The sequence below is a fragment of the Helianthus annuus genome, chromosome 4 (assembly GCF_002127325.2).
Source record: "Helianthus annuus cultivar XRQ/B chromosome 4, HanXRQr2.0-SUNRISE, whole genome shotgun sequence".
NCBI classification, from domain to species: domain Eukaryota; kingdom Viridiplantae; phylum Streptophyta; class Magnoliopsida; order Asterales; family Asteraceae; genus Helianthus; species Helianthus annuus.
In genome coordinates, this window is record NC_035436.2 from 15,039,004 (window position 1) to 15,052,393 (window position 13,390).

Genomic DNA, 13,390 nt, shown 5'->3' on the forward strand with positions numbered 1-13,390 from the left:
CTTCCCTACACCCACATGTATCACATTGTTCCTGTTCCCGACCTGACCCGAGTCTGTTGGGTCGTTGTTGCTTGACCCGAAGTCGGAATCTTGGTTTTCTGATGCGTTGAAGAGTACTGTGATTATTAATAGGGGTTGTCTGATGGGTAATGGGTTGTCTGATAGAGAGAACAGAGAGGTAGAGAGGGAGAGAAGAGAGAGGTAGAAAGAGGAGAGAGAAGAGACAGAGTTTTTATTTGTTTAAAAGGGGTGAAAACAAGTAGGCAGGGGAAAAGACTATTCTACCCTGGTGTGCGATGCATGTGACATCATTTAACTGATATTTCTAATTGGATTTGGCCTAAAGGACAGAACGTGTAAGATTTTGAAACATTAAGTACAAAACCAGTTAATTTTGAAGGAAAATGACATCGACTGCAATTTGGTACAAACATAAAGGAAAAAACTTGTAATTTACTCTAAATATTTGTTTAAAAATGAGCTAAGGGTAATTTTGTCTTTCCATAAGAAATTAACATAAAAAATGGATAAAGTTAGTAAAGTGGATAAAATTTATATATGATAAAATTTAAACTGAATGAACAGTAGTTTTAGTTTATTATTAAATTAAAATTATTAGAATTAGAATTAGAATTAGAATTAGAATGAATAGTAACATAATTAAAAGATGAGCAAACGGTATCGGGTATAGATACCGGTCTCAAATTTACCAAACCGGTGTATTTTCGGTACCGGTTCTACACAGGTATTCACTGGTTTTTACCCTCAAATACCGGTGCCGTACCAGTACCGACCGGTACCGAACCGTACCATACTAGGTATATTCGGTACCTGTACCCACTTTCGGGGATTTCGGTAACGGTATTTTCGGTACCGGTTGGTACCGAGCTCATCAAATCCTGTAGCAACGCATCAATGCAAGTAATTGCACCGTTTATATTACTTTTCATACACACAGTAAGTAAATTGTATTTCGTTTGAATGAGGTTTTATATACACAACAACTTATTTTTTTTTTTGTCTTTTTCTGTAATGAATGAATTGTAGCATGTAAAATTAACTTGGATATTTAGAATATTGATGAGCAAATCGTATCAAATCCTGTAAACGAACCGGTAACGTATCTGTACCAAATTTACTATACCAAACCATTTTCGGTACCAATTTGGTACCCACCTTTTGGTGTTTTCAGAATCGTTACTTTCTGTTCGACACCGTTCTAGCACCATGCCTGTATTTATTGATTTTTACCTTCAAATACCATACCGTATTGTACCGAGCATTTTCGGTGCCGGTACCTAATTTCGATGATTTTCCGAATTGGTACTTTCGCTGCCGTTACCGGTACCGAGCTCATCCATATTTTAACGTGTTAGCACCGTAATAACTGAACTGAAAACAACCGAATTTCCAACGTGTAGGACGTGTGGGTCCTATTATTATATATTAGGTTATTTAAAATTGTTTTTTTTTATGACGGAGTGACTATCCTTACCACATCATTTTAATTATGTTTTGATATTCGGTATCTGTTTGCCGTTGCTGACACGCCTTTTGTAGTCATTAGGTCCCGCCGCAACGCGCGGACGGAAAATAACTAGTTGATATGAAAACCAAACAATTAGATTAAAAAAGTAAAAAAAAAAAAAAAACTGTTGGACTGATATAGATATTTTAAGCAAAATACAAGGACTAAAAAACAGTATTTAACTCAAGAATAAATTAAAGTTCACTTGTTATCCAGATATGAGCTTGATTTGGCTAATTTAGTGATGTACCTTTTATGGTTTACTTGGACTCGTTCAGAGTTAACTACAAATGACTGATTTCTACTTTTCACAAAGGACCCAAGTTTGATTTGGCTAGTTCCACTACCAAAATTGAGCTAAATTTAAAATCGGACACCGTACAACGGTATGGTATGGTACGGTATCGGTACGAAATTTCTATCTCTGGTATTTGTGAAAACACTCAACAAACAAATCATGCAATGAGGAACAATCACCGCATTAAACTAACACCATCCTTCAACAATAAAAACACAAAATTTATTACAGGTGTCAATATTCACACACCTCTCCTCTCTATCTCTCTATACATAGATATATATAGAGAGAGATAGAGTGAAGAAGGGTGTGAGAATAAGATGACCTTTTATTTACATGATAATAACTTGACTGGGTTATTCTAGAGCGACCTCGTTTATTATGTCGACTTTTTATAAATTGTTTTGCAACTTGGTCCTTTTTTTGAACGGCAACTCAACTCTTTTCTTTTCTTTTTTTTTTTTTTTGAGTTTGAACCATCTTTTTTTTTCGAGGAAAACGTCTGGATAGTCCCTGTGGTTTGCCCTTTTTTCACCTTTAGTCCCCAACTTTCTAAAATTACAGCTATAGTCCCCAACTTTTGCAATTTCGTTCCCGGATAGTCCCTAGCGTGAATGTGAGTTAGGTTTTTATGTTAACTGGGTATGAAATGACCTCAATGCGCTTCCTATTAAATATTATCATCCTCCTCTTCTTTAATGGCTACCATCCCACCCAGAACTACCTTCTAACCAACCAACAACCAAAACCCCCACACCCTCGCTGCCCCTCCAGTTGACATGCCAGAGCTGCTCATAAACCTGTCGGATCTGCAAACAAACCTGCAGGAAAAACGAACAGGCAAACGAGCATGCCGGCTCACGAACTTGTCGGATCTGCTCACCACACACTCTCCAATACTTTTTCTTTCCTTCGCAGGTCGGCAATCCATCCGGTTATCTTGATTAAATCTGGGATCTGTTTTGATTGCACCATCAGGTGTCTCTGGTTATCTTGTGAAGTGTTATGTACATATTTTCTTTCTGTAAGATAATCCTCTTTGTATACCATTGATTTTGTGTTTGGTGTGTTGATGTATTCTTGTTCTTCAAAAGTTGTTTTATTAACTGATTCGTTCTTTCTGTAGTATACCCCATATGCTTCATTCAAACTATTTGTCATATATTTATTTTGACAAATATTTTCAAAAACTAAAAGTTAATAATTATAATTGTGTGGCCTGTTCACTAACAATTTAGTTTATCTGGCTTTTCATCGAACACCTTACGTACATATATATCTTAATTAATTCTGTTATTATAGTTTTTCTAGTTTGGATTGATTGTGTATGATTCTAAATTGAAGAGGGAGATCGAGGGAGGTGATGTTTAGAGAGAGTGGGAGAAAGAGAGAGTGAGAGAGGAGGAAGAAGGTGGGTCATCCCTTTTATTTTTTATTTTTTAATTCTTTAGAGGTAAAATAGACATTTCACACACAGTTAACATAAAAAACTAACCCCCAATCCACGCTAGGGACTATCCGGGAACGAAATTACAAAAGTTGAGGACTATAGCTATAATTTTAGAAAGTTAGGGACTAAAGGTGAAAAAGGGGCAAACCACAGGGACTATCTGGGCATTTTTCTCTTTTTTTTTTCTCTTGAAATTCATATGTAATATTTTTTTTCTGGTTCTAGTGGTTTTATCTATTAAAACTATCAAATTATTATATGATTCAAAGATGATTAATTTAGACTAAAAGAACAAAATATAGTTCACCTGCTATCCATATATGAGCTTCATTTGACAGATTTAGTCATGCACCTTTCATGGTTTACTTGGACTCCTTCAAAGTTGACTATAAATGACTAATTTCTACTTTTCACAAACTGGTCCCAATTTTAATTGGTTTTCTAACTTGAAATGAAAGATGATTACAGACTTCTCCATTTATGTCCACGAACTTTAGATGGCATCACTCTCATTTATCATGTCCACACACTGAACTGATGTTGTTTGTGTCCGTATAGACTGGTGCATGTGTGTACCATTCGCTTACTTGACTTGGCGTTTACTAGATGTTTAAGTCCATTCATACAACCAAGTAAAAGCTACGTACTATTGGTGTTTATAAATATTCAAGTTTAGATTAAGCTCCCATCTCATCTTCTAAACAAATATCAAACAATATGAGTGCTCGATCTTCATATTCTTGTTTTCACTTGTTCTTACTTGTTGTTTTGGCCTTGTTTCGTTTATGCTCATCTAATCAAAACTCTCATTGCAATGACGTTGAGAGACAAGCACTTCTCCAGTTCAAGCATGGCCTCACTGATGAATCACGACGACTCACTTCGTGGGTTGCTGAGAACAAGGACTGTTGTACATGGGCTGGGATAGCTTGTAATAATTCTACAGGTCATGTTCATCGTGTTCATCTTCCTGGACTTGATGGCATGACATTGAAAGGTGATATAAGTCAATCTTTGTTGGGTCTAAAGCAACTCAAGCATTTGGATTTGAGTTGCAATGATTTTGGAGGCATCTAAGTTCCTAAATTCATTGGTTCTTTTCAAAACCTAAGGTACCTTAACCTTTCATATTCCAATTTTAGCGGAACAATCCCTCCACAACTAGGGAATCTCTCAAAATTACATGTTCTGATTCTTGGAAGTTTTCATGGTCGATTGTCTGAAACAACGAGCATGGCGAATATGAAGTGGCTGTCAGGTCTTGGTATGTTGCATCACCTCGATATGAGTGGTGTGGACCTTAGCAAAGCAACCGATTGGCTTCAGGTGATTAACTCCCTTCCCTCATTGGTTCAGCTACATTTGTCTGGATGTGAACTCTCAAATCTACACATGTATGTTCCTAGTGTCAATCTCAGATCCCTCTCTGTTCTCGATCTTTCTTACAATAATTTTAACAGTTCAGTATCACAGTGGATATTCAGTGTAACTAGTCTAGTTTCATTGGATTTAACTGAGTGTCGTTTTCATGGTCCTATTCCTAGCTTCCGCAATCTGACTTCTCTTGAGTTGCTTCATGTAGCCATGAATGATTTCATGAATTCTTCCTCAATATTTCAGGAGTTGTCCAGTAGTAATCTCATCTCGTTAGATATTAGTGGTTGTGGTATTTCAAGTTCAGTTCTAGATTCCCTTCAAAATCTAACAAATCTTATTAGCCTCCGCTTGACTGGAAATCAACTCACTAAGAGAATACCTAAATCATTGGGTAACTTTTGTAAGTTGAGAGAGATTGATTTGTCTGGTAACAATATTGGTAACATTAGTTTAACATATTTTCTTGAAAGTTTTTTCGAGTGCAAATCACCTGCCTTGGAGTCATTATGGTTGTCCTATAACTATATAACTGGTATAATTCCTCATTCCATAGGAAACTTGTCATTTCTTAGAACATTAGATCTTAGCGATAATCAAATTTCTGGTCCCATTCCATACTCAATTGGACGATTATCATCATTGGAAGAGTTGTATGTTGGGTATAACCAAATAAATGGCAACCTTCCCGACTCAATTGGACAATTATCATCATTGGAGGAGTTGAGTATTAGTTATAATCGACTGAATGGCAGCCTTCCTGATAGCCTCGGACAACTTTCAAAGTTAACTTCTTTAGATTTTTCTTATAATTTGCTTACAGGTGTTGTGACAGAAGCTCACTTTATCAAACTAGTGAGCTTAAAGTATCTATATGGATCAGCTAACAAATTAATCTTAAGGCTGCAATTTGCAAACTGGATTCCCCCTTTCCAGTTGAGATCCTTGTATCTGAAATCTTGTGTTTTAGGGCCTCAATTTCCGTTGTGGTTGCAATCACAAAAGGATTTAAAGGAATTAGACATAAGCAACACAGGCATTTCATCACCCATGCCTGAATCATTTGTGAGATCATTCTCCAAGCTATTATATTTGAATATGTCAAATAATCATATCCGAGGACCATTAACGTTCTCTGGTATCCCTGCCACACTTGAATTTATTGACATTAGCTCGAATGGGTTTTGGGGAACGTTACATCCTTTGTTGTGTTCCAGTGGTGTGACAACAACATATTATCTTGATTTGGAAAATAATCATCTCTCGGGTGACATTCCAGAGTGTTGGGAGAAATGGCCAAGGTTGGGTATCTTAAATTTGGGGAATAACAGTTTGTCTGGTGAAATTCCAAGAACATTGGGTTCTTTAGATTTACAGTATCTGAACATGCATGGGAACAAGATCTCCGGAAGATTACATTCTTCTCTAATGAACTTAACAGAACTAGATGTTCTTGAACTTGGAAGGAATGAACTTACTGGAAGCATTCCAACATGGATTGGAACAAAACTTACTCATTTAAGAATTCTTAACCTTAGATTAAACCGTTTTGATGGAAATATTCCTCATGAGCTTTGTCATATTAGACATATTCAAATATTAGATCTTGCTCATAACAACCTATCTGGAAATATTCCGAGATGCTTTAACAACTTTAGTATACTTTCCGACATCGAAAGCAATTCAGGAGATGACTTTAGTTACTTCATTAATGGACCTGAAAAAATTACTGAAGGTGATTCATTGGTGACGAACGGACGAGAGGACACATATAGCAGTATTCTTCCATTAGTGATGTTGATAGACCTTTCGAGTAACAATCTCACCGGATACATTCCTAGTGAGCTAACGTCCCTCTTGGAGTTAACATCGTTGAATTTATCAAGAAATCAATTAAGTGGAAGTATCCCAGAGAAGATCGGAAACATGAAAGAACAGATGTCTTTAGATTTATCCGTAAACAGGCTTTCCGGGGAACTTCCCATGAGCTTGTCAAGTTTAAATTTCTTAAGTAGCTTCAACGTGTCCTTCAACAATTTAACAGGAAGAATTCCAACAGGTACACAGCTTCAAAGCTTCGGTGAGTCTAGCTTCTTTGGCAACAAACTTTGTGGAGCTCCACTAACCGAAGCTAATGGTTGTGAACCAGTTGAAGCAGCAACTCATACGATAGGAGAGAAAAAAGAAGACGATGGAGCAGATTGGGGGTTGATTATAAGCATAGTGGTTGGATTTGTTTGTGGATTTTGGATGATTATGGGTCCATTGATAGTGAGAAGATCATGGAGGATTGCATATTTCGGTTTTCTGAGTAAATTGAGGTATATGGTTTATGATGTTATACATAAGTATTGTTGTCACATGTTTTCTTGTTGATGTTGTAATATGTTTCATGCTTTACCTCAAATTGTTGTCACATGTTTTCTTGTTGATGTTGTAATATGTTTCATGCTTTACTTCAAAATTTGAAAACTTTGTATCAAAACTGGATAATGTTATGTCGTGTTGTTTGTGTTAGTAAGTTTGTTCTTTGTTTGATCATTTTCATTGAAGCAGAAAAGAAAAATGTAAAATGTGATGCGGCAAATATGGGGAAATTGAGGTAAATAAATGTGTAGGACAGAAAATTACTAACCCATAGGTTTTGCATAGCTATGCCGGGGTTTTATGAGTCCTTATATTGATTGTCTTTTTATGTTTAATCTATAAAATAATAATACATATAGTTTCTATAACTCTTATTTGTCATCAGATGCTTTGATAAAATGACCGGTTTCAATCCGAGCTCATGTTGTTCAAAACCCAATCATATATGTTAAATATACTTAAAAACTATTGTTAAGATGATCTATGGTTTATTTGATACCACTACTAGAAAAAGGGACAATTTCCTACAGAAATTTCCTACACAATTTTTTTCGTCACAGATTACTACACTTTTATGACGAATTTCCTACAAAAAAAATTTCAAGATTTTATTACAAATTTTCGATGCATCCATGACGAAAATTAAGAAAACTCTAATTAATTGACAGTTGCGTAATAAATCTATCGGAAATAACCTACAAAACAAAAAAATAAGGGAAAATGATATCGTTTCCTACAAATTTATGACGAAAAATAAGAAAACCCTAATTAATTGACAATTGCGTCACAAATCTGTAGGAAATAATCTACAAAAAGTTAATTATTATTTTTTACCGAATAAATATTTATATAAGCCAAAAAATAACGGAATATAATATTGTTTCCTACACATTTATGACGAAATAGTTGTAACTTAAGCCATCCGTCGGAATTCCGTTACAACTTGTGACAAGTTTCTAACAAAAAGTAAGAAAATCCTAATTAATTGACAGTTACGTCACAGATCTGCCACAAATAATCTACAAAAGGTTAAATAATAATAAAACTAGTATATAATAATTATAAAATAAACATACTTCTATACATTTATGATAAAATGCTTATTTTTAAATATAATTGTCACAAAGGCGTAGGAAACAATCCATGTATGAATACAATTTCCTACGCATTTATGACAAAATGCTTAAATCCATTGCACGTTGTGACACATTTCTAACGACATTTAAGGATTTCTCACAAATGTGTAAGAAACAACCTATATAATTATTTTTATTTTAAATATTAAATGTATGTAACTATGTGGACAAATGGATATGAGTATAATGTGAGTATGTATGTATATATGTATTTGTATGTATGTATGTGTACGTATATGCATGTTTGTATCTATATGTGTATGTGGGTATGTATGTATGTATGTATGTGTACGTATATGCATGTTTGTATCTATATGTGTATGTGGATGTGATTATATTTGTTATTAAGTGTGCATTTGTATGTATGTATGTATGTATGTGTGTGTGTGTGTGTAGAAAACAATTATGGAGGCGATAAGCATTTTGGTATTGCTATAGAAAGCTATTTACCCGTCGTAAGCAATTTTATGATTTTTACCCATATAACGTGTTAATAATAAAATATATCCCAAATTAAACTATTTACCCATTTTCTTCTTAACCAATGCTTGCTCTTTATCTTCAACATCAATCGATAGAAAATTATGCATTAGATGTTACCGTCCAATAAAAATAAGTCTATGGTGATACGTATATATTCTTCACTATGACCAATAGGAGACCTAGGGGTGAGCAAAAAACGGGTCATACTCATCAAACCCACCAGAACCGCATGACCGACCCGCTTGGACCCGTCTAGGCTACATGTGGTTCGGTTCACGGTTCCATTAGACACCCATTAAACGGTTTTGGGTCGGGTCCGGGTCGGTTCCATTAAAAACCCATTAAACCTTTTAGAACCGATTAAATACAGATAGAATTTAAAACCTAGAAATCATGATTGTATAATAATTCTTTTCTTACCCTTTCAACAAATATCTCAATCTGAAGCTAATAACGACATTTATCTCCATCAAAAACCTTTTATAATTTATATCATATGCGTGTTCAATGAACCTGCAACTCAATCTCAAGATATCATTGAGTTGTATTTTTGTGATTTGAAGATATGAACCTGCTAATGCAGTCCTCTTCTTATGTACTTTAGGTTCAATGACTCTATCTATTTGATGCATGTAGTTGTCTTCTGTTTAATTAATTCAAGTAGTCGTCTTTATATTTGATGCATGTTTCTTTATATATTTGATGCATGATTCGTATATATGTTGTTGGTTTAACACATGTCGGGTCGGGTCGGGTTGTGACAAGTTTCTGACAAAAAGTAAGAAAATCCTAATTAATTGACAGTTACGTCACAGATCTGTCACAAATAATCTACAAAAGGTTAAATAATAATAAAACTAGTATATAATAATTATAAAATAAACATATTTCTTACATTTATGACAAAATGCTTATTTTTAAATATAATTGTCACAAAGGCGTAGGAAACAATCCATGTATGAATACAATTTCCTACGCATTTATGACAAAATGCTTAAATCCATTGCACGTTGTGACACATTTCTTACGACATTTAAGGATTTGTCACGAATGTGTAAGAAACAACCTATATAATTATTTTTATTTTAAATATTAAATGTATGTAACTATGTGGACAAATGGATATGAGTATAATGTGAGTATGTATGTATATATGTATTTGTATGTATGTATGTATGTATGTGTACGTATATGCATGTTTGTATCTATATGTGTATGTGGATGTGATTATATTTGTTATTAAGTGTGCATTTGTATGTATGTATGTATGTAGGTGTGTGTGTGTGTGTGTGTATAGAAAACAATTATGGAGGCGATAAGCATTTTGGTATTGCTATAGAAAGCTATTTACTCGTTTTCTTCTTAAGCAATTTTATGATTTTTACCCATATAACGTGTTAATAATAAAATATATCCCAAATTAAACTATTTACCCATTTTCTTCTTATCCAATGCTTTGCTTGCTCTTTATCTTCAACATCAGTCGATAGAAAAGTATGCATTAGATGTTAACCGTCCAATAAAAATAAGTCTATGGTGATACGTATATATTCTTCACTATGACCAATAGGAGACCTAGGGGTGAGCAAAAAACGGGTCATACTCATCAAACCCACCAGAACCGCATGAGCGACCCGCTTGGACCCGTCTAGGCTACATGTAGTTCGGTTCACGGTTCCATTAGACACCCATTAAACGGTTTTGGGTCGGGTCCGGGTCGGTTCCATTAAAAACCCATTAAACCTTTTAGAACCGATTAAATACAGATAGAATTTAAAACCTAGAAATCATGACTGTATAATAATTCTTTTCTTACCCTTTCAACAAATATCTCAATCTGAAGCTAATAACGACATTTATCTCCATCAAAAACCTTTTATAATTTATATCATATGCGTGTTCAATGAACCTGCAACTCAATCTCAAGATATCATTGAGTTGTATTTTTGTGATTTGAAGATATGAACCTGCTAATGCAGTCCTCTTCTTATGTACTTTAGGTTCAATGACTCTATCTATTTGATGCATGTAGTTGTCTTCTGTTTAATTAATTCAAGTAGTCGTCTTTATATTTGATGCATGTTTCTTTATATATTTGATGCATGATTCGTATATATGTTGTTGGTTTAACACATGTCGGGTCGGGTCGGGTTGTGACAAGTTTCTGACAAAAAGTAAGAAAATCCTAATTAATTGACAGTTACGTCACAGATCTGTCACAAATAATCTACAAAAGGTTAAATAATAATAAAACTAGTATATAATAATTATAAAATAAACATATTTCTTACATTTATGACAAAATGCTTATTTTTAAATATAATTGTCACAAAGGCGTAGGAAACAATCCATGTATGAATACAATTTCCTACGCATTTATGACAAAATGCTTAAATCCATTGCATGTTGTGACACATTTCTTACGACATTTAAGGATTTGTCACGAATGTGTAAGAAACAACCTATATAATTATTTTTATTTTAAATATTAAATGTATGTAACTATGTGGACAAATGGATATGAGTATAATGTGAGTATGTATGTATATATGTATTTGTATGTATGTATGTATGTATGTGTACGTATATGCATGTTTGTATCTATATGTGTATGTGGATGTGATTATATTTGTTATTAAGTGTGCATTTGTATGTATGTATGTATGTAGGTGTGTGTGTGTGTGTATAGAAAACAATTATGGAGGCGATAAGCATTTTGGTATTGCTATAGAAAGCTATTTACTCGTTTTCTTCTTAAGCAATTTTATGATTTTTACCCATATAACGTGTTAATAATAAAATATATCCCAAATTAAACTATTTACCCATTTTCTTCTTATCCAATGCTTGCTCTTTATCTTCAACATCAGTCGATAGAAAAGTATGCATTAGATGTTAACCGTCCAATAAAAATAAGTCTATGGTGATACGTATATATTCTTCACTATGACCAATAGGAGACCTAGGGGTGAGCAAAAAACGGGTCATACTCATCAAACCCACCAGAACCGCATGAGCGACCCGCTTGGACCCGTCTAGGCTACATGTAGTTCGGTTCACGGTTCCATTAGACACCCATTAAACGGTTTTGGGTCGGGTCCGGGTCGGTTCCATTAAAAACCCATTAAACCTTTTAGAACCGATTAAATACAGATAGAATTTAAAACCTAGAAATCATGACTGTATAATAATTCTTTTCTTACCCTTTCAACAAATATCTCAATCTGAAGCTAATAACGACATTTATCTCCATCAAAAACCTTTTATATCATATGCGTGTTCAATGAACCTGCAACTCAATCTCAAGATATCATTGAGTTGTATTTTTGTGATTTGAAGATATGAACCTGCTAATGCAGTCCTCTTCTTATGTAGTTTAGGTTCAATGACTCTATCTATTTGATGCATGTAGTTGTCTTCTGTTTAATTAATTCAAGTAGTCGTCTTTATATTTGATGCATGTTTCTTTATATATTTGATGCATGATTCGTATATATGTTGTTGGTTTAACACATGTCGGGTCGGGTCGGGTTGTGACAAGTTTCTGACAAAAAGTAAGAAAATCCTAATTAATTGACAGTTACGTCACAGATCTGTCACAAATAATCTACAAAAGGTTAAATAATAATAAAACTAGTATATAATAATTATAAAATAAACATATTTCTTACATTTATGACAAAATGCTTATTTTTAAATATAATTGTCACAAAGGCGTAGGAAACAATCCATGTATGAATACAATTTCCTACGCATTTATGACAAAATGCTTAAATCCATTGCACGTTGTGACACATTTCTTACCACATTTAAGGATTTGTCACGAATGTGTAAGAAACAACCTATATAATTATTTTTATTTTAAATATTAAATGTATGTAACTATGTGGACAAATGGATATGAGTATAATGTGAGTATGTATGTATATATGTATTTGTATGTATGTATGTATGTATGTGTACGTATATGCATGTTTGTATCTATATGTGTATGTGGATGTGATTATATTTGTTATTAAGTGTGCATTTGTATGTATGTATGTATGTATGTATGTATGTATGTATGTATGTATGTATGTATGTATGTAGGTGTGTGTGTGTGTGTGTATAGAAAACAATTATGGAGGCGATAAGCATTTTGGTATTGCTATAGAAAGCTATTTACTCGTTTTCTTCTTAAGCAAATTTTATGATTTTTACCCATATAACGTGTTAATAATAAAATATATCCCAAATTAAACTATTTACCCATTTTCTTCTTATCCAATGCTTGCTCTTTATCTTCAACATCAGTCGATAGAAAAGTATGCATTAGATGTTAACCGTCCAATAAAAATAAGTCTATGGTGATACGTATATATTCTTCACTATGACCAATAGGAGACCTAGGGGTGAGCAAAAAACGGGTCATACTCATCAAACCCACCAGAACCGCATGAGCGACCCGCTTGGACCCGTCTAGGCTACATGTAGTTCGGTTCACGGTTCCATTAGACACCCATTAAACGGTTTTGGGTCGGGTCCGGGTCGGTTCCATTAAAAACCCATTAAACCTTTTAGAACCGATTAAATACAGATAGAATTTAAAACCTAGAAATCATGACTGTATAATAATTCTTTTCTTACCCTTTCAACAAATATCTCAATCTGAAGCTAATAACGACATTTATCTCCATCAAAAACCTTTTATATCATATGCGTGTTCAATGAACCTGCAACTCAATCTCAAGATATCATTGAGTTGTATTTTTGTG

General features: G+C 33.9%; 1 protein-coding gene across 1 annotated transcript; it reads left to right on the forward strand.

Moving 5' to 3' along the window:
- Positions 1 to 4,509: 4,509 nt before the first annotated feature.
- Positions 4,510 to 7,256, forward strand: LOC110932984 (receptor-like protein EIX2). The gene is made up of 2 exons (XM_022176232.2): positions 4,510 to 6,971; positions 7,169 to 7,256. The coding sequence occupies exons 1-2, from the start codon at positions 4,510 to 4,512 to the stop codon at positions 7,254 to 7,256; spliced, it is 2,550 nt and encodes an 849-aa protein (XP_022031924.2).
- Positions 7,257 to 13,390: the final 6,134 nt, after the last annotated feature.

Coding starts and splice junctions, on each gene's coding strand:
- LOC110932984 (XM_022176232.2), top strand. CDS start 4,510: ATGGCGAATATGAAGTGGCTGTCAGGTCTTGGTATGTTGCATCACCTC. Junction 6,972..7,168: donor GGTTTTCTGAGTAAATTGAG/GTATATGGTTTA, acceptor TGTTTGTGTTAG/TAAGTTTGTTCTTTGTTTGA.